This window comes from Triturus cristatus, chromosome 3_1 (genome assembly GCF_964204655.1).
Source record: "Triturus cristatus chromosome 3_1, aTriCri1.1, whole genome shotgun sequence".
Lineage (NCBI taxonomy): Eukaryota > Metazoa > Chordata > Amphibia > Caudata > Salamandridae > Triturus > Triturus cristatus.
In genome coordinates, this window is record NC_140583.1 from 459,360,711 (window position 1) to 459,382,519 (window position 21,809).

The window sequence follows — 21,809 nt, forward strand, 5'->3', positions numbered from 1 at the left end:
ATGGCGGGGCAACAAGTGGATGACAGTGATTGCACCTTGTCTGTCTGGGTCTGGATTCATTCCCCCATCAGAGAATATGTGCCCAAAAAACTGGAGTTTGTTTTTGTGAAACTCACAATTTCCAGCGTCCAATGAGAGACCTTCCTCAGCAACTAACTGGCATACTTGGGTAAGGACTTTCTCATGTTTAGTCTGTGTTCTCCCAAAAACCAGTATGTCATCACTGTAATTCAAAAGCATGCACAACCGGTTGGATTACTCAGCGAATAACATCCTGAAATATCTCAGCAGCCCAAAATACTCCAAAAGCTCAGTATCTTACAGCTAAACAAACCAACATGAGTCAAAAAGGTAGTAATATACCTGCAGTACTCCACCAACTTGAGTTGATGGTATCCTTTATTCAGGTCGAGATGGGAAAACACTGTCAAATTCAATTACATGATGATGGCCGTAATATATTGACCAGTAGTCTCTCCTTCTCAATGGTTCTGTTTGCCTGGTGCATATCAACGCAAATGCAAACTGCTCCACTACTGTCCTATTTTGGTACTACTACTTCTACTAGAGGCGAACCCCATGGCATGCGGCTCGTGGAGCATTCAATAATTGAAACACAAAAGAGGGCAAAGGGAGATTTAAAGACCAGTAGGACTTGACTGTCAAACTTGTACTACATAACTAGGCTGTACAGGTTTAGGTTTAAACCTTTAACAACTGATAAACCCCACCAAAAGGAAAATGGCCCTTACCAGTGTAAACATATAAATACTGAAAAAACACCTGCACAGCCCAAAATAAATGCCATTCAAAGAAAGGAAAAGGAGATTGAAAGAGTCATTTTTATTTCTTTCTGAAGGGCCCAATACTTTGTAATATAAGGAAGCAGCAAGAAAGACTTGGCTAACATTCTGATTGAGTTGTTTTGTTCTGGGATATCACTAAAATATGGTTTCTTCTTTTTGCTTTTTTCAGTTTTGTGGTCTTTTGTCTAAAGATGCAGGGTTTGGAAGCAATTTTTGGCTAGGTTTAATTCTTTCACGGATAGGTAAAATATCTGGTTTCATAAGATCCTTTCCCAATATGTACCATCACATTTACCCACAGGACAGAGAATGGGTGAAACACTGATACATCAGCCCCCTTTTCTTGCGAGTCAGTATTGATAGTAGATAATATGCCAAACAACCCAGCCTTTATAAATTCAATAAAAGGTGTAGTGACAGGTATATGTGCTGTCACCAAGCATCTTTGACAGTGGTGAAAACATGACACCAGACTTTTGGAAAACATTGAATGCAGTGTCACTTGGAATGCTGCTGCAAAAGTTTCTTACCAATTTCAACAAAGATTAGAGTGATATCGTTTGTATTTGCAGTGATTCAGCTATGTATACGAAAATGTTATGTGATGACCTGTCAAAATCGATACCCAACCTGAAGTGCTTCCTTACAAGAGATCCATGCCTCTTGCTAGATGGTATGCTGAAAACATTGTAGTCTACAGACTTCATGAAGAATGCTATGGACTTTGTAGCCCATTCTGGTGCATGGTTTCGTTATTCGCGGGAACTAAAATGCAAATATTTCCCATTTTGTGCTTTGTGTGGCATCAAAGAAAGTAATCCTGGGCAGGTGTGGCCAAGATGCTGACCGCGATGGCCGCGCAGCTCTGAAGCTCCTCCGAGCAACCCGCACAAATATCAGCAAATATGCCACAATGACTCCCTGTTCAATGCGGAGACTGCCAGCGATTAACTCCTGAAGGCGAGGGGAACAGATAAATCCAAAGCAGAAGGGATCCGGACAACTCTGCCGGCCCGACCGGGTCATGCGCACATCCTGGGCGTGTTCGAAGGTGGAGGCACAATACTAATCGAGGCCCCCGGTCCACGGCCTAGCCAGCAGGAGAGTTGGAGACCCCGAGGGAGGCAGTGATTTTACAGGCGAGTGGCACCGGAGAGCTTCCCATTTGTTGAGGTGGGGTCGCAGGTCACCTGGCATCACCGAGTAGCCCCCAGAGATTATGTGCAGCCGCTGCTCTGCTAGCTGGTTGCCCCCGTGCCACCTCCTCCCATTTAAGTGGGACTGACGTCGGTCCATGACTGGTCGCTGAGGTTTGCGGGGCACAGGGGCGAGCTGTTGTGGGGCAGAGGCTGTTTGTTAGTATTGCTGCAATGTCCCTCGGCTCGCTTGCATGGCTTCTCGCAGGATCCCCCGCACGCCCTCGTTGTACACCCGGGAGGCTGTCTGGCAGGTAGAGGAGCAGGCAAACGCAGACAGATGTGGGCAGGAGGGCATGGGCTGACCCGAGGCAGCGAACCCTGCAATTCCCAAAGGCAGCGGAGAAGGGTCCCGAAACAGAATCAGACATGACCACTGGTGGGTGGGTCGCAGGGCCAACTGCGGAGCAACCAGCAAGCTCAGACTCGCTGCTGCATGAGCTACAGGCGGGATTAAGAGCATTGGACAGCCGGTTCAATACATAGGATAAGCGTTTGTCATGTGCGTTGATTTTGGCCCCTAAATTGTCCAAACACCTGGTCACCGTAGAGGGGAGGGTCTCAGACCTGTAAGATGGATCTGCGCAATCGATCCGCAGACTAGAAAGACTTGAAAAGATCCTATAAGATGTGGCTATTAAGAATGAGGACTTAGAATCGCGCAGCAGGCGCAACAACCTCCGTTTTTTGGGGGTGCTGGAGTCGTCCAACATCAGCTGCATCGACCAGTTTGTAGAAAATCTGCAAGATGTTCTTTTTAGAAGAGAAGCCTTCACTTCAATCTTAATTGTGGAGCACGCCCACCGCTTGTTGGGACCCAGGCCTAATCCTGGCTGTCCCCCTAGGCCTATAATCGCTCGTCTCTTGAATTTTCTGGACAGAGATACGGTGTTGCGACTTGCAAGGGAGAAGGAGGTTCTCAACTGGCAGGGCTCGGTGTTATTCATGTACCCAGATTTTACATTAATGGTCCAGGAGGCGAGATGTAAATACCACGCTACAGAATCTGGGACTCAGATATGGGCTATTATATCCAGGGCGCCTTTGAGTGGACGTGGATGGTCGGTCCAGAATTTTTGACTCCTCTTCAGCTGTACAGGACTTCCGCAAAAGTTATAAAGGTGGTAGTCTCCAGAACAACAAAGACGCATCCAGATCCTCTCCTCCTCACAGAGGCTCCGTTGCTAGCGTGGAACTCTTTTTTTTCGGAATGATGGTTGTGCTGTACTGTGATCCCTGGTCCATCTTACATATTCAGCAGCGCGTAACCGAATCAGGACTGTCATTGGCCATCAGAGGAGTACAAAGTCGGGTTCTTGGAGTGGCGTTGCCACCCCCCAAGTGTTTAGCATAGTAAGATTGTACGAGTAATGTTGTGGTTTTCTAAACTTTTTGTATTGGTGAATTGTTTGCTTAAGGTAGATCAATGTTTCCTAAATGGGTTCATTCCCTGCACACCAGGGGGCAGGGATGGGTGGGGGGAGGGGGGGGAAGGGAGGTTGATATGCATCGCTGCATTTCCACACTTTTTTTCCTCCAGAGGTACACTTTGCCACTTGCATGCCACTCACACTTGGAATCCATTGATTACTAGAAAACTATATCAATTGTAGATAATCTGCCCACTACCTCCAAACTTAGGCTCATCACTTAGAATGTCCGGGGGTTAAACAACGCTAAGAAAGGGAGAAATGTACTTCACTATTTACAATGCCACGGGATTGATATTGCATTTTTGCAAGAGACCCACCTGCCCAGAACTGAGGTTACCTCGTTTGTTACATCCTGGGGTCCACATAGGTATTTTGTCGGGATATGGTACTTATGCACGCAGTACCGCAATTCAAATACACAAACGCCTGCCATTTCAACTCCATAAAGTGCATACTGATGCAGAGGGGCGTTACACCATGGTAACAGGGCAATTAATGGGGCACTGCGTGACTTTGGTGAACATATACGCTCCTAATGTCGCCTGCCCTGAATATTTTCACAATGTGCATTCTCATATTTTGCAGATGGAGTCGGAGTTTCTGTATGGGGGCGATTTCAATTTATTACTAGACCCACGACTAGACAGCTCATCCAACACTTCAGACACTAAAACACGTTCACAACATGCCCTAGTGGATCTATGCGAATCCATTGGATTGTGCGATGCCTGGCGCCGTCTTCATCCATCTACCCCAGCGTACACCCACTACGCGGCCCAATATGACACATGGACTAGACTAGATTATTGGTTACTCACCCCCAACTTGTTTCCCTGGTACGAGGCGATCAACCTGCTCCTTAGAACATATTCAGACCCCGCTCCAGTGGTTTTGGAGCTATTAGTTCCTAGACCGGAGGGCGTCGAGAGGCAGTGGACATTCCCAGGGCGGGCTCTGGGGGACAGCCTTTTTCATTCTGAGATTCAGGAAGCTATTGTAGAGTCTTTCGAACTTAACATGGGCTCTGTCACCACTTGGGCGACGCTTTGGGAGGCCTTCAAGGCCTATATCCGAGGTGTGTGCATCTCAAAGCACGCAGGGGTACTGAGAGATCTCAGAGCCACAATAGCGGGTATTGAGCGCTGTTGGACTTGGCTCTTTTTGCAGGGTCATCTCTAAACTCTTTGACTTTCTCCTAGCCTTTTTTCTGACCTGGTGTTGGTGGTTTTAGGACTCTGGGCACTTTAGCACTGCTGTCCAGTGTCAAGTGTGTGTGCTCTCTGTGTTAAATATGGTAAGATTGGTCTACACCTCTTTGGTCTATTTAATTTACCTGTCAGTCCCTTGTAAAGCAGTATCTCATACACCCAGGGCCGGTAAATTAAATGCTATTGGTGGGCTTGCAGAGCTGATTGTGCCACCCACCAAAGTAGCCTTTCAAACCTGTCTCAGGCCTCTACCATTGCAGAGCCTGTGCGAGCAGTGTTACTGCCGCTGTGACGTGGCACCTAAAGTGTGTGCCATGTCTGTGACCCCCCCTTTTTACTGCATGTCAGTCGCCCCTAAGGTAGGCCCTAGCTAGCCCTATGGGTAGGGTGCATTGTAGGTCAAAGATATGACATGTACCTTAAGTGTGTGACATGTCCTGGTAGTGACAAATGACCATTTTGGTTTCTCACTATTGTGAGGCTGCCCTCCCATAGGAATGCATTGGGGATTCCCTGATAAGTGTTTCAGTGGTAATTCCTGATATGAGAGGAGCAGCATGGTCAAGCTTAGTATATTTGGAATGGTAATAATAAATGCTGCTCAATGGCGTGCGCGGATTTATTATAACTATTTTAGAAATGCCACTTTTAGAAGTTGGCATTTCTGTGTGCTGCCTGATGTGAATTGCATGTCTGGCTTTTGAGTGACAGGGGCTGGTGAGGTGTGTGTGGCTCCAGGAGGGGCAGGGTGAGTCAGCACTAGGCTGAATGGGACATCTGCATTTGGAGTAGTGGGAGGAGAAGTCCCTGGTCCCTGAATAGGTCTGTGCCTAGCCTGTACAATGCTGTTTCCGCCCCCCCTGTGGTGTGTCTGATGATGAACCCACACCTGACAAAGGGGAAGAGGAGCCTGGTAAACAAAGTGCTCCAATTCCCCCCTGAACCAGTTTTTGCTGGTTTCCCCAATCCCTGTGCCAGGGCAGACAAAGCCCAGAGTTGATATAAATTTAGGATCTGTGACCCCATGAAATGGTGTGCTTCTTGGTGCTGAGGGTACCTGCTGCTGCTGGGCTCCAGGAGGAACCGCCACCAAGGACTACCTCCCTGCTGGATGGCCGTGAGCTGGGGCCTTACAGCGCTGAGGTGTGACCCCTGGAGAGAAAATACAGACGTAGGGATTCCCCCGTATTGCTGCATTTTATTTAGCGGGTGCCCAACCCGCATTGTGTGCTCGAGCGGGTGCCCACCCCGTATGTGATGATTTACACCTTTTTGCCAGAAGCGGGTGCCCACCCCGCACTTGTGCTTATTGGGATAGCGGGTGCCCACCTCGCATTTGTGGAGTTCCAAAGTGGTAGCCCACCCCGCGCTTGCAGAGCGAAAGGCAGTGCTGCGGCCCGGGAAGTCCAACAACTCACCTGGTTGGGGGCCGAGTCTCCCACAGCCAAGACTCGGAAGCTGATGGCCGTGTCCGTAGGAGGGCGAGGCCCCCGTGTGCTAGTGGGAGCCCCGCGGGTCTTTGAGGAGGCGCGGCGACCTCCATGAGGAAATATGGCGTGCTGCCTGGTGACCGAGCAGCCTCAGAGGAGCCCCGAGAGGAGGAGCGACCGGAGCGCCGAGAGGTCCCAATGCAGCGCTTCCCCACATTGGACGAGACGTAGACTGCGCATCCCATGCCCCGGTGAGTGGGGCAGAGCTAGCAATATTTTGCGGGTGCCGCGGAGGCACTAGGCTAAGCCCCCGTGAGTGGGGGCTAAACGGAGCTGCGTTGGCACTCCAGAATCATAGTGTTGCCAGCGCCATTTTTCCTGTGGGGCACATTTGTTGGTAGGGCCCCAGTGGGGGTCCAGAGGGCACACTGGTGCCCGGGCCTCTTTTTGGTTATTGTCACAGCTGCCCTGCCTGACAGTAGGCAGCTGCAACGTTTTGGGGCACATTGTTTGTAGGGCCCAAGTAGGGGTCCAGAGGGCACCGAGGGTCCAGTGCGGATTTATTTTCCCCAGCTGCACCGCAACAGCGTGGGCAGCTGCAACGTTGGCCACGTTTATTTTGCAAAGTCCCAGTGGGGACCCAGAGGGCACAGTGAGTGCCAGGGCCTACAGTTACTTTCACAGCTGCACCGCAATTAGCTGCAGCTGCAACGTTTAGGCCAGATCATTTTTTAGGAGTCCCAGTGGGGACCCAGGAGGCACAGAGAACCCAGCAAAATTGCGCACTTTTGATTCTGCTGCAGGGGCAGCCAGCCCTGACATTTTGGGACATAGGGCACTTGAGCCCTCTGAGAAGGCCAGTTGGCCAGGGGGTCAGTGTTAGTTTGGTTGGGTGCCAGGTCCTAATGTCATTTATGTGGTGCCTATGATAAATGTGATTTATGCACCCTGATTTATGACTAATGTGATTTATGCTTAGGAGGTTATTGCATAATGTGTTTATGCTTTGGAGGTTGGCGCATACTGTGTTTTACGCCTAATGTGATGCTGATTGCAGAATAGGATTTAGGTTGCAGGATGTAATGCGGAGTACAGTGTTTTGCCAATAGTTACTGGTTGTGTTCTACATTTACTATTTGTGCTTTGTGATGGTTCTGACAGTGGCCCCATTGGCCCTGTCATGTGTATATAATCCCCTGTAAATATTGCCTAGTGCCAGTTTGCACAGTGTATATGTGTGATTATGATTCTAATGTGTTTTGGATAATACAAAGGCTATCTTTTATGTAACCTTGTGTGGAGTTTCTTTTGTGGTCTGCCTAGTGTGTTGCTGCTGTGTGTGTGTGTTGCGCAAACGCTTTACACATTGCCTCTGGGATAAGCCGGACCGCTCATGCCAAACTACCAAGGGAGTGAGCAGGGGTTATCTTCAGCGTGTCACTCATTGACTAGAGTGGTGGTTTCTGCCTGGCTTAGGCGCAAGCCCTAACCAACCAGAAATCCCATCTCTAACAAGCGCAGTTTGGAGGAACTAGACAGGGAGCAAGTCGTGTGGCCGGACACAAAAAGATATAAATCCCATCTGACTTTATTGACTGAATTCAGAGAGGTCGCCGAGAAAGAGACCCTTTTTTTGACAAAATACAACACAGCTCGCCGGTACGGGGAGGGTGACAGACCGGGACAGATGCTGACCAGACCTTTAAAGCCCCAAGCGGGGCAGGCCTACATCACTGAGCTACAGACCCCCGACGGTCAGGTTCTCACGAACACATCAGACATTCGCGACGAATTTCTGACATATTACTTAAATTTGTATTCCTCCCATAAAGACTGTAATTTTGCTGCTCAAACGGACTATTTAGCAGAGATTGCGGTAGTCTCGTTGGAAACTTTTATGCAGGATTTCTTGGCTGAGCCCTTCTCTAAAGAACAGATCTCCAGTGCGATTGACACCATTAATGGATCCACTGACCTGGGGATCGGCTGATTTACTGGCGAGTTCTATAAGGCTTACAAGCAACTCTTGGCTCCACACTTGCTTGAAGTGTATAGTGAGGCCTTAGAATGTGGCAAGCTTTCACCTACACTATGCAAAGTGGTACTAATACTGTTTCCCAAGTCTGGTAAAGACTCGTTATCTTGTGGGTCTTACAGACCCCTTTCCCCCCTGAACTTGGACTATAATGTTTTGGCCAAGATGATAGCACTACGTCTTGCTCTCCTATTAGACCACATAATCTCCCCGGCCCAGTCGGGATTTGTCCCCCATAGATCGACTGCCCTCAACTTAAGAACACCATTTGCTGTTTTACACAGACTATCTCGGATATTCCAGCGGCCACTGTGTTACTTGACAAGGAAACGGCCTTCGACTCCCTTGGGTGGCCTTTTTTCTTGCGGGTATGAGCAACATGGGAATGCCGAAAGGTTTTATTGCCCTCACTGGGCTATTACATAAAAACCCTACTGCTAGGCTTAGACTGAACGGTACTCTATTGCGTTCTTTCAGTCTCATGCGCGGTACCAGACAGGGATGCCCTCTTTCACCACTGCTTTTCATTATCGCAATGGATCCCCTGGTCAGACATTTTCAAAAACGTCATCCGCCTAGGGGACTGCAGTTCAAAACGGATCCCTTGCTCGTATCCCTCTATGCGGATGAAATTATTTTATATGTGCTCACCCCAGAGGAGAACCTGGAGCCTCTTTTTAGGGAGATCATTAGATTTGGATCACATTCGGGCTTGGGAATAAACTGGGGCAAGTCGGTGATTTTTCCGCTTACTCCCAGCATCACGAGTTGGGAGTGCAAATTCCCTCTCACCTGGTGCCCTGACACGATGTGCTATCTGGGAATCAATATCCACTCTGAGACAGATCAGATTATCAGATTGAATTATGGCCCCGCAATACATACCCCTGAGGAGCAAGTCGAAAGATAGATACACCTCCCCCTTTCGCTAGCAGGGCGGCTGGCATGGATTAAACTGATTGTTCTGCTGATATTTTTGTATTTATTTAATGATATCATGATCCCTCTGCCCAACAGCTTTTTTTCTCACACTTAAGTTACATTTGATCAAGCTTATATGGGGAGGTAGAAATCCCAGGGTGAGCTGGGATGCGATGACTTTGCCTTATGAGAGAGGAGGTTTTGGGGTTCCTAATTTACAGGTGTACTATCTGGTAGCACAGTGTAGCTTTGCACATTCCTGGTATCACCCCGACCTCAGACTAGGCCTGGGCAAAAATTTCGTTCCGTTCGCGGAAATTGCGATAATTTGACATTTTTGCGTTCCGCGGAGAGCGCGAAAATGTCAAAAATTCCGGTTTCCGCAGCTTGGCGATAATTTGTTTCTTGCTCGCGCTGTAAAATGATACATTCTCGCGCGCGCGCGATCGCCTTACCTGAATCCCTGCGTTCGCCGACAAGTTTTCTTGATCCGGTCGCGTTCTCCATGAGATGTTGTATTGTTTTTAGCCATTTGCGCTGTCTCGCGACAGTTCGCGCCCGCAGTGACGTCATGCGTCGCGCGATCACGTCTTTCTTCTCGCGATCATGCACCGCGAGAACAACTCAAAACAAGATGGCCGCGCCCGCAAGCAACCACATGGGTAAGTTGGCGACCCGCAACCATGCAGAAAATCTCGCGAACATGCCGGAAAAAAACTTCCGCATCTTTGCGATATTTCTGCTTGTTTGCGATAATTTTAAACATTCTCGCGATAATTTGCGAAGGTTAATTCCGCAAATTCCGCCCACCCCTACCTCAGACTTCCCTACTCCAGGCCCAAGGCCGGCCTGGTCCTGCCCGCGCCCTTGCATACAATACTACCCAGGGGTCACTCAAGGGACCCCAGGGACATCCAAACTGTCTCCACCACAAGTTGGGCGTGGCAGAAATTAGTGCGTGTCACTGCAGAGTCTTCGTTGTACTCCCCGGACAACCCGATATTAATTAATCCTTTATTCCCATCATGACAGAAAAAATTGTTCAGCGGACTTTAACCAAATTTGCATTCAGCAAGGTAGGTGAACTTTCCCCCGATGGCCACATCTTTGTTGATGACGACAGATATAGCAAGGCCACATTCATGGACCGCTTCATCTTAAGACGGTGCACAGCACACTTCGATCAGAGGACGCCGAGTTCCCATTGCTCCAGCCGAGTTTGTCCCATTATCCACTGTTATCTCAGCCCCGGGAAGCAATAGACTAGTTTCTAAATTGCATTGTGCATGCATGCATGCTTGTTCCCAGCAGAGACACCAAGATTAGAGAGGCTTGGGAGAAGGAATTGGGTTATCCTATTTAGGATACATACTGGGATTTTTGCTGTGCACAAATTAGGGAGATTTCCATCAATAGTAAGCACAGGTTATTACACTTTAAGTTTCTATGGAGAGTCTACTTGTCCCCAGAAAAACTGCACAACATAGACCCCAATAGACCACATTTTTGCCGTAAATGTGGTGCGCCACATGCAGACTTTGCACATTTAGTCTGGGGTTGTCCCAAGATTGGGGCTTATTGGAGATCAATCTGCAAGGAAATGATTAAAATGGTGGAACTGGAGGTCGCTCCGAATCCAGAGTTTGCTCTATTGGGCTGCATGCTGGATTTTCCTAAATTCATTCGGAAATTCATGTCAATAGCTTTTCTGCTCGCTAAACGTGAAATTGCCTTCAGATGGGGCTGTAGGTCTATGCCCCCAACTAAAGCCTGGCTGCACAGTCTAGCCTATTGCAACACAAACAGTGAGTTGTATGCCGACGCCCTCCCTGTCACGTCTTGCCAAAAACGATATATGGGGCCCCTTCAAAGCTTATCTCAACGCCACGACTACACCCCCTTCTTTGCAGCCTCCAGACGGTCTGGTCCCCACCGGTCTGGGGTGATACATTGCATGGAATCCCAGACAGTCTGTAGATACACATTGTGACATATTTTCTGCAGGGGATTGAAGACAAAGGGGTTAGCCTTTTTTTGGAGGCACTGTTGGGGAATCGGATAGGGCATGCAATTGTGGGCCGGAAAGAGGGTAGGTTGGAGGGTGGCATTACCAATTAAAGAAGTGTAATGTATTCACTATAAAGGACTTGAATGGCATAATCAGAGTTTGATGGGGCTGTAAATGTCAGAAGTGTATGATGTTATAACTGTATTCTGGAAACAGAAAATAAAGTTTAAAAAAAAAGAAAGAAAAGAAAGTCATCCCCAACTGTCATTAGCAGGTGATTCTCAGTCCTAGAGGCCGTGAACACCATTATCCATGTAGCGACCGTTTACAGGATGTTTGCTTAGTGATGATGCCAAAGGCAAGAAATGTGAGTCAGTTGCATAGTGATGTGAAAAAAGGTACACTCTACTGCATTCTTAGATTTTTACAGGAAAACATGACTGCTGTAGTGATCAGAATCAAAACTAGAGCTTGAAAACTCCCTTGTTTACCAAGTGTTTAGCGTAATTGGTGTAAATGTGAAACAGCTCCTTGAGAGTAGGTTGGGTGACACTTAGTGACTTTGGTACTGCTACATGGTTCATGTCAAAATGCTTGCCACATGGTAAGCAAAGAAATATTGAGGAGCAATTCAGGAAATTATTTTTTACAATGCATGAGAAATGGCTTGCAACGATGCATAGAAATGTCCCTTCACCAACCATAGAATTTGAAGCCAATGAAGCCTCACTGTGATGCTCTGCACAAGTTCTAGATCCCTGCCGCAAAGGGAAATTTTCTCGGGACTTTGAAAAGCATTGCTTCATTTTTGACCGCTTCAATAACTGTGGACATATGCAGCCAGTTCAAGGCATATGTTTCAGAACCTGTCCCAGAGAATCACAATCTTCAGGTGCACCAGTGTTTGCATGGAAAGCCATGTCTGTAGCCAGAGTTAGAAAATTGTGCACTGGCTGTTTTGTCATTGCCCGTCTCAAGTGCCAATGTTGAGATGGCCTTTTCACAGATAGAAGTTTACATGGGAAGGAAAGAATGAGCACGCATGACCAAAGACTCACTGAAAAAGTATCCCATGGTGTACTACAATAAATTTGAGCTGTAAATATTTATTTGGACCTCATATATACTGTACGTACATTGTCTATATACCATGCACTGTCAGAGCAGAAAGCAAGCAGTAATAAATCTTGAAACACTGTTTTTGTTGTTTTTAATGGCACAAAATTGTAACCATTCATGACCACTGTTTTTTAAGCTACTGAAATCACTGCAACACACTGAAAAAACCCTACTAGAATTTACCAAAAATAGAAACTGAAAACAGGAAAGCCTAAATATAACACAATAGTACACTTGTGTCTGGGTAAGAATGAGAAATGAAGACAAGAACCAGAATAACCTAGCTGAGATGGGATATTTCTATTGAAAGAAGATTTCCCTCACCCACCATAGGTGGCATGCTTCATTATCAGTAACCTCCTTGCAACGTGATGCCTAGTCACGGTGTGGACTACAACCCCCTCACTGAGAGAGAAGAGAACAGGGGAATAATAAATACTGTTCAATGATTTGGATGTAGTGAGGTAAGTAGAGCGTGCAGAAAGGTAGTGTGATTGTTAAAACTGACTGTTTACAATTAGTGAAAATGGCTGCTACTTTTAATTTTATTATGTCAACTTGGTCAAATTATATTTACACATGGAAAATACAGGGTACATGAACACCTTTATTCGTGCACCCCTGTGTCCGTGTTAAAACGAAGGACCCGACAGGAAGAATTAAACCTGCTGGGCTGTGTTATTGAGGAAGGTCAACATGTTCCAGCCATTAACTATACGGTGCTGCGGCATTCGTTAGGACCTAAAATGATAGTGCTTTTGCTTCAAGGTGGTGATTAAAACATAATAAAATGCAATAGAAAACTGTCCAGTGGTCCTTTGTGAATCCAAGGATGGGATCTACTGGCGGTCACCTTTATGTCTGTGTGTATATACACATACATATATACACACATATATACACACAGCTAGGTTATCGTTTCAACACCTAAACGCAAAGGGCAATTGAACCCATTCTTAACACACATGAAGCAAACACACTTAAAACAGTTGGCAGAAAAACAACAGGATAAGATGAGCACTTCATATCTCAAAATAGGCATGGTGTTGCATTGTCGCTGTGAATGACTCTTGGCTTTGCAAAGGCTCAGAAGCGGCACAGGTATATACCTTCGGGCCTGACAGAGTAAAGCGAGGCACAGGGGATAGGCTGTTAAACCTTGCCACTGGCATATTAATCAATGCACAACTGTCTATGATTACCGTTCACTTTCAATGTGATTTTGCGACAGTGTCTAAATGAAGTTTGACGCATTATTTGATAAGCGGTCTTCAAACTTTGATTTAGTTTTATAGGCAATTAACCCCATATGTGTATGCTGTTTTTTGGTAGATATCAGTGCACACCCATCTTTTTTGCTGATACTCTGTAGAGACTTTGAAGAACCTTTGTACGATCAGCTTGAAGGCGATTGTTTTTGCCTGTCTCCAATTGTTGTAGCTGGTGTTTGTTTTATTTAAGGGCGTGGTGAGAATGCTTCTGGATCGTTCAAGACCTCTTTAGTTGCGGTTGTGACACACAACCTTTGCAGGCTTGTCCTATGGCTGGACATTTACATTCATGGGGAAACAAAAATCCACATCAGAAGCATAGCTTTGTTTTCTTTGAAGACGTCAACTTGCATGCATTGTGTTCATGCTTGTGCTTGCTTTTCCCGGTCAATGCCAATTCATTGTGTGCTGTTCTTGCTTCCATACCAGCAGCTTGTCAGTGTGCTAGTTCTTCTGCTCTCACAGCAATCAGCATTTTCACTGGACTGTCTCTCTCTCTCTCTCAGCATGCCTCTTCTAAACAAATCTGAACTGTAGCCATAAATGACTATGAGGTACATGGCTTCTTCATTGGTGAAATCACAGAACATGCAATGTTTAAGTAGTACATAAAATCTTTAAAAAAACTCATCAATAGTCTCACCAACCTGTTGCCGTGCTTGGTTGATGATATACCTTTCATAGTTTTGATTCGGCATTAGATTACATTTGGCCTCCAATGCTTCTTTTACCTTTTGGTAGGATTTTACATCAGTCTGAGATTTTCTTTAGTACTAATTCCAATCCAATTTTCAAATATTTAATGGTCCTCTTATCTTCCGCTAGTGAATTTATGAAGTCCTCAATTATTTCGATCCACGTGGCTAACCTGGCCCCAACGTTCTGCTTCTTAGAAGTGTCAAAAAGCTGTGGTGTTTTCAGGAACACAGCTGCATTTTATTTTGCGCTCACTTCTGCTGACATTGTGTTGCCACATGCCGCTCAGGCGATCACAGTGCAGGCTGGCACCCATTCCTGCTTGCAGAAGTTTCCTTCAAAGCATGCGTTGCAGTAGGATTCAACCACATGTGGTGGCAAGTTCTGTTTCTGTACCTTGCTGACATCATATTTATCTTTTGTTTTGTCTGAATAACTGTTCTGTATTTGGTGAACGGGGCAGCGTCTCTACTGACCACCTCTTCAGCAGATTTGGCAGGCATTTTGAATATGCTCCTCCATTTAGTCTTCAATTTCTGCAGCAGTGTATGAACTAGAGCAGGGCTTTGACTCCACATCTGCCGGTTGCAGACCTCTCAGCATAGATTCTGGGCAAAGGTGGCACACACAAGCAGTTTGCCATAAAGTTGCAAACTCTCAGAAAGAGCAGTCTAGTTCTTTCGGGCTCGTATCCCCTATTCGTCGCCAGTTGTAGCATCTTCCCGAGCCCATGAACATGCAGATGAATTACGCCACATGGGAGCTGCGTCTAAACATTACTTTATTCCTCAGCATACACTAACACACTGCGCATTACAGCATACTTCACAATTACCCTCACCCTAACACTTCTCCACATATTACGCATTTCCTCTTCAGAGTCTGCCCAGAACTAGGATGATCCTAGAGCACATAACTTTATTATGCTACACTACTTAGGCCAGTATGCTGTAGGAATCTGTACCTTTTGGACTTCTGACCTTTGATTTTGTACAGGCAGAAAGGTTATACATTCTGAACATTAGTATGCGTTCAATAATTGAAGCTTTTCCAAATCTTACTCACAAACGTGCACGTTATTTTTCATTCTTAGGATGGCATATCTGCTGTTCCTCCCTTTACCAATCAAAAAGGAGTACTCTCCTTATTTGACAGACTGCGCGAATTATTTTACCAAACAGCTTGAAACATTTCGTAGAAAGTTTGCTTACCTTGGATAGATGCTGTTCGGATCCAAATCCCAGCCCAAACACAGTGTTTGCTCTGCTGTCTGCCCATTGGCCAAACTTTTGAGAGGTTTTCGTAAACGTCATATTAGGCGAAATTGTGCTGTTTATTATCACCTGTGAAAACGATTAGACGTATAAATTAATAAGTGGACTTCAAGCTGGAGCACTTGTAATTTAGATTAAAAAAAATAATTCATGTCAGCTGTATCTGATGTATAAAGCAGGTCCTATATTGAGAGAGGCATGGTTCTTGTTAAAGGTTTTCAAATTATCCTGTGGTATAAATAACAGTCTTAACTATTTTGCAGTATGGTGGCATTTACTGCTGCAAACAATATACTTCATGTGTTAAACATTTAATGAGCAGGCTCAACAACTTCTGAATGTTTAAATCAAGTTTGTATTTTATGTATATAAATATAATTGAACTAAGTTAACATTATGAAATCAAAATTAGCAGGCATTTGCACTAATCGTAAACAGAACTTTATCAACAGTCCTATCAACATCATTTCTGCAGTCAGGGAATACCGATACATTTTTAAAAGTACTCCACATTAATTTCATGCTTGTAATAATGATTTTTTAATCAGCGATCATTCGGTTTTGCAGAGTCATGTTCAAAAACATCAGTGGAGCTCTACATTATCAGAGCAGTAGATGTCATGCCAAATGTTCAATTAAGTAGTGGAATAAAAAATTATTCTTTTATAACTAAAATGATGTACATTTTGAGTCTTAACAGGACTCTTATCTGAACATTTCAACCACTTGGGAAATCCACAATGCAACATTTGTACCCAAATGGTTGAATATGCCACACTTATTGGACGCAGATGGGGTTTCAATCGCCAAGCGGGTCAATAAGATCACAATTAATTAAAAGGGGAAACTGTGGATGAAGAAAAAGATCAACACGGGGGAAAGAGAAGACAACAGGTAGCGAGAAGGCGATTGAAGGGTGTAGTGTCGGAGCCACCCGGCCCGAACACTACAATTTTTCAGCCTGTATCACCCCAGAGACGGGCTCGCCTGAGGGGATACATAAACAGGGGCATGACCGCTCGAGACCTTGGCCCTTACTCACATACTGTGTGGAGTGTGTTTTATATTCTGCCTTTACCAGTCATTAGGCCTCAACACGTGGCGCCCTGCCGCACACCTCCCTCCACACCACTTTTGCGATGAGGCGGGTCCTTACCACGCCTCCAACGTACCCAGTGAAGATCCCGGCTCTGCAACGCCGCTGTGCTTAGGCCAGTCACCAGCGCGGCAGCCCCTAGTAGTCAGGACACAAAATAATTCAACCAGCGCCGCAGGCCCGGCGGTGCCCATTCGGCTCTTAACCTGCGCTGAAGGCACAAGATGGCAGCAGGATGGGTGGATGGCCGACAACACGACTCGCAAGCAAGCGCTGTAATGGCACGGTCTAGGAGGCACCTGGCCAGCAGAAGAGCATCAAACTCAGTGACTCGATGTCAGTGCAGAATCTTGATGAGCTCAAGGACTGAAGCCACTGCCACGTGACTTGCTATCCATCTTCCCGCTCCAGCGTGACCCTCCCCCTTCTCCTCTCACGTGCTGGGCAGCACATCTACGTGGATACCGGGCACTCCGTCCACAAGGTCACCATCCCCACCCCCATCGAGGACACCTCAACACGCGCCTCACATGGAGGGGAGACACAGAGGAATACTGTCACACTGGACAGGAAGGACACCTCACACAAAAAAAAACAGCAAACCCCAGGAATAAAAATACACTGGTACCATAATATAGGCCCGGGTAACTTCATAACCCTTCACCTATAGTCTTCTCTACATTACACTTATAACGGTTTACAAGGACTGACCTTTTCCCTAGATACAACACTGCATTCAGAACACTGGTTTTCCCTTATTCGAAATCTCATACATTATGCATGTGGATTCTCAGAAGCACAGCAAGACTACTGTCTCCTGTATAATATCTATTTAAAAAGTTCATGCCTGACCTTCATCCTTAGTCCGACACAGTAATACAGCGAGGTAGGACCCCTGGGGAGACCTATGAGAATATACACATCACATCTCGCAAAGATAGCCAGAGGAGATCAGGACTTCCTGGCCGACACACTGACCAGAGACGCAGAGGTTCCTGCATGCAGACACTTCAGCGCGCAGTGGTCTAACATCCCTAACAGGGTGTCCAACTCGAGACCAAGACAGGGTTCCACAGTCTCTCACTTCAGGTAATGGGGTTGACTTTCCCCTAGAGGGATTCTTGGCTTAACACCTCCAAACACGTTAGGTACACTTAGGTGCATCTAGTTAGGGAGACATCGTAGGAGTACACATCTTTTCATTATCATTTATTTTATGTACTTGTATATGTATTCATGACTGCTGCGAGATGGTAGAGTTTTACTATCCGTTTACTTTCATAGTGCTTCTAATCCTATATATCTGCTACTGTCTAACAGTTGTTGCAGCTCATCTATTTTCCACCAGAATAACAACTGTTCAATAAATACTTATTTAAAACGTCCAGCCTGTTTATTCGGTGTACCTCTCCAAGACAGACTAAGTAAGCACAAGTGACTGAGCGAAAAGTAGTATATTGTTTCCACAGTCCGGAGGGATCAGGGTTGTCCTGTTCAATAGTTGCCAAGAACTATTCTCTCCTTGGTAAGAGGAGATTCTAGTGGCACTGTGAGCTAACTGGTACAAAAGGCCATCATACCCGGTTTGGGTGTTCGGAATCAGTCTGACACCAATCCTACAGTGTATGTTGTCCAAACGCGCAGATCGTGTATAGGTTTCAAAGGAACTACACGATACTGGGGAAAGAAAAGAAAGATCTGGCATCCATATTTTCTCAAGCTCACGACAAGACACCGGTTGAGGTGTATGGCCCAGACCCTCGGTCTCTGCCCTGCGCACACAGAAGAGGGAGCACAGTGAAGGCCCCAGACGCCAGGAAACAAGCCACAAGTAGCGAGCAGCCCGCGCGCCCCATCTTGAAAACATGAGTACCTCAGCTCAGGCAGACGGCGCCGGCCCACAAGCAACTGCCCCGCAGCCACCACAACAACCCTCACAGCCGTGTTGCCACAAAGCAATGTCACTCCTCCCACCGTTCAGCGAGCTGGCGGACCCGCCATGGCAGCTTCACGCTGGAGATCATGGTTTAGCCAGATAGACCTCTACTTACTAGCTTGAGTGAGACAGACTGTACAGTCAATTGGTCGTTGCTCTTGTGCTATGGAGGAGGGGAACTGTACAACCTGTTCAAAACGCTCCCGAACATGGGGAACAATGATGATTACAACCCGACGGTAGGAGAAATGAACAGACATTTCGATCCTCACATCAATCCTGATTTTGAGCGGTTCAAGCTCTGCCAGGCAAAACAAGAGGCGTTGGAGTCCATCGACATTTTCTATGCCAGACTACGGAAACTGGCCAGCTCATGCACATTCCCTGACCAACAAGAGGAAATGCGAGCACTGATCATACAAGGGTGTATATCTGTGCTACTACGCCAACCAATACGCAGACAACCAGGGATGTCTCTCGATAATATACTGGTACTTGCAAGGTCCCATGAACTCTCAAATGCACAGGCGGATGAAATGGAAGCAACCCTAAAAATTCAAAGACGCCCAATGGCACCATGTGCAAACCCAAAGACACACACGAGGGGAACCTGTGGAAACTATGGCATGGAACACCCATCAACAAGCATATGCTTCGCAAAAGGCAAGACCTGCTCTCGGTGTGGCAAGCTAAACCACTTCACCAAGGTGTGTGGGAGCGGAAGGTCACAAATACCACTGGACAACAAGGAGTGTCGGCGGCCATCAGACCTCTATCTCTAGACGACCCACTGGAGAAGGCAGACGCCATCCCACCGGGCCTGTGCTACGGCTTAGGAGTGGATGATGGTGACGTGTTTGTGGTGTCGTTTGTAAGCCGCAATGGTTCGTGCCACAGACTGCCTCCTACGTGCACCATACTCGTAGCAGGGTCCACCTTCCAAGCACTCAGATACGGGAGCCTTCATCAATGTCATGGACAGCGCACAGTATGAACGCCTCTCACCACGGCTGCCATTGTCACTCTCCAGAGCGAAGATTTATACATACGGAGGGACCAAACCGCTCCCCCTGAGAAGGGTAAATGAGGTAGAAGTAGCCAGCAAAGGGCACTACATCCCTACCAGAAGGAAAAAGAGGCACTCTCCTCAGCTGCCACATGGCTGAAGACTTGGAAGTGGTCTTCTTAGCAAACCAAGTCCACAACCTAGACACAGATGCCATCCTGCAAGAATTCCCTATGCTGTTTGAAGGCCTCGGACGGCTCAAAGGAAAACAATTTAAGCTACACATCGACTCAGTCAAGCCGACTGCATTGAGGCATCGGAGAGTGCACTTGCATTTGCGCCCGCAGGTTAAGGAAGAGCTACGGAAGCTAGAACAACTGGGGGTCATCGAAAAGTTCTCTGGCCCCACACCATGGGTGTCTCCGTAGGTCGTCGCCCCCAAGCCAAAACAACCAGGGGCAATCCGGCTGTGCATCGATATGAGTCTCCCCAACCAGGCAGTAAAGAGAGCGACACCCACAATGGACGATATTGTGGAGTACCTAAATAGAGCAAAATGGTTCTCAAAACTCTACTTAAATGATGGATACCACCAGCTCGAACTTGCCCTGGAGAGCAGATACATAACCTTCTCCAATACGTGGGGCTAAGAAGATACAAACGGCTGAGCTGCGGGATGTCGTCGGCGGCAGAAGTGTTCCAGAACCCCATCCGCGAAACACTCTCAGGGCTACAAGGAGTCATCATACTTAATGACGAAATTCTCATGTTCTCAAAGACCCTTGAGTAACACCACTTGCATCAGAGGAGCACGCTCCAACGCCTTGTAGACAGCAGTCTAACCCTTCACCGGGCAAAATGCTCATTCTGTCAGGAATCAGTGGAGTTCTGTGGCTACATCCCGTCCCGCGAGGGGTTACAGGCTGACCTAAAGAAGGCCGTCGCCATCCGCTCAGCACCAGTGCCCACATCCCCGACTGAGGTCCGCAGTTTCCTAGGGATGGCCATGTACTGCGGCCGTTTTATCCAGATCTTGGCATCTCTATCAGAACCTCTACGAGCTCTCACAAAGAGGGAGTGCCTTGGGTCAGGTCAAACAAAGCAGACGCGTCGTTTCAAGCCATTGAGGAGGCTCTCATGGACAAGACCGTGATGGCGTATTTCCACCCTAGCCGCCGCACGGAAGTGGTCGTTGATGCCAGTCCTGTCGGACTGGGAGCCGTCCTTCTACAAGAAACAGCCAACAGGGAGTTGGTTCCCATGGCCTCCGCCAGCAGAGCACTGACAGACACAGAAGCATGGTACACTCCAAAAGAGAGAGGTACTCAGCATTAAGTGAGGGTGCCACCACTTCCACCTATACCTCTATGGGCGTGACGGATCACAAACCATTGATCCCCCTATTCAGTGGAACGACGCGGCTGGCTACGCCGAGAATTGAAAAGTAGGCCTTGCAGCTGTAAGCATATCGTTTTGAAGTGGTATTCCTTCCAGGGATTAATAACCCAGTGGGTTTCTTGTCATGTCATCCCATCTCTGCAAGACCCTTGGCACCATCTCCTGACAAGGAAACCACTGAGGAACTTGTGTGGATGATATCGCAGGAAGCATGCCCCAAAGCACTAACCCTGTTAGAGATAGGAGCCACAACAACTTGTGATGAGAGTCTGAGTAAGATGAAGGAAATACTGGCAGACCAGAAGTGGCAACATTTCTTGGATGGGCCCCGGGAACTGAGCGAGGAAGAACAAACAACACAACAGCTATGGGGGGCTCGCAATGAACTCAGTGAAGGCCCCCCATGGGAGAGGGCTGAGAGGCACCACCCTCGTGATCCCAAGGAGTCCACAGCGGAGAGTAGTCAACCTCGCACATGTAGGACACCAGGGAATAGCCAAGACGAAAATCCGCCTCTGCAGCAAGGTGTGGTTTCCTGGGACGGACACCATGGTTGACAATACCATCTGAGCATGTCACTCCTGTGCCATTACCAGCAGTGATCCAGCGCCTTACCCCATCTTCACCGAAGAGCCATGCCTGGACCCATGGTCACAGGTCAGCATTGACTTTGGGTCTTTCCCCGATGGACGCAGCACGATCATTCCAAATTTCCAATTGTGGAAGTTGTATCGTCCACGGCGTTCCCGCATGTTAAAACCACCCTCGACCTTACCTTCACAAAGATGGGCCTCACAGAAGAACTACGGTCAGACAATGGACCACCCTTCCAAGGAAAAGACTTCCAGGACTATGTGGCGGCCCATGCAGTCCAACACCGCAAGACAACACCACAGTGGCCGCAGTCCAACGGGGAGGTGGAGCGTTTTATGAGGACCCTAAACAGGGTGCTTAGGATCGGGGTGGAAAGAGGTGA

The 21,809-nt window shown here is 47.2% G+C and overlaps 1 protein-coding gene across 2 annotated transcripts in view; it reads right to left on the reverse strand.

Moving 5' to 3' along the window:
- The window catches only part of HOMER2 (homer scaffold protein 2), a 511,148-nt gene that overhangs the window by 286,866 nt on the left and 202,473 nt on the right, over window positions 1–21,809 (reverse strand). For both annotated transcript variants that reach the window (XM_085644272.1, XM_085644271.1), the window contains exon 3: window positions 15,335–15,466. In XM_085644272.1, coding sequence (XP_085500398.1) covers window positions 15,335–15,466 — 132 coding nt within the window. The remainder of the gene's footprint in view (window positions 1–15,334; window positions 15,467–21,809) is intronic.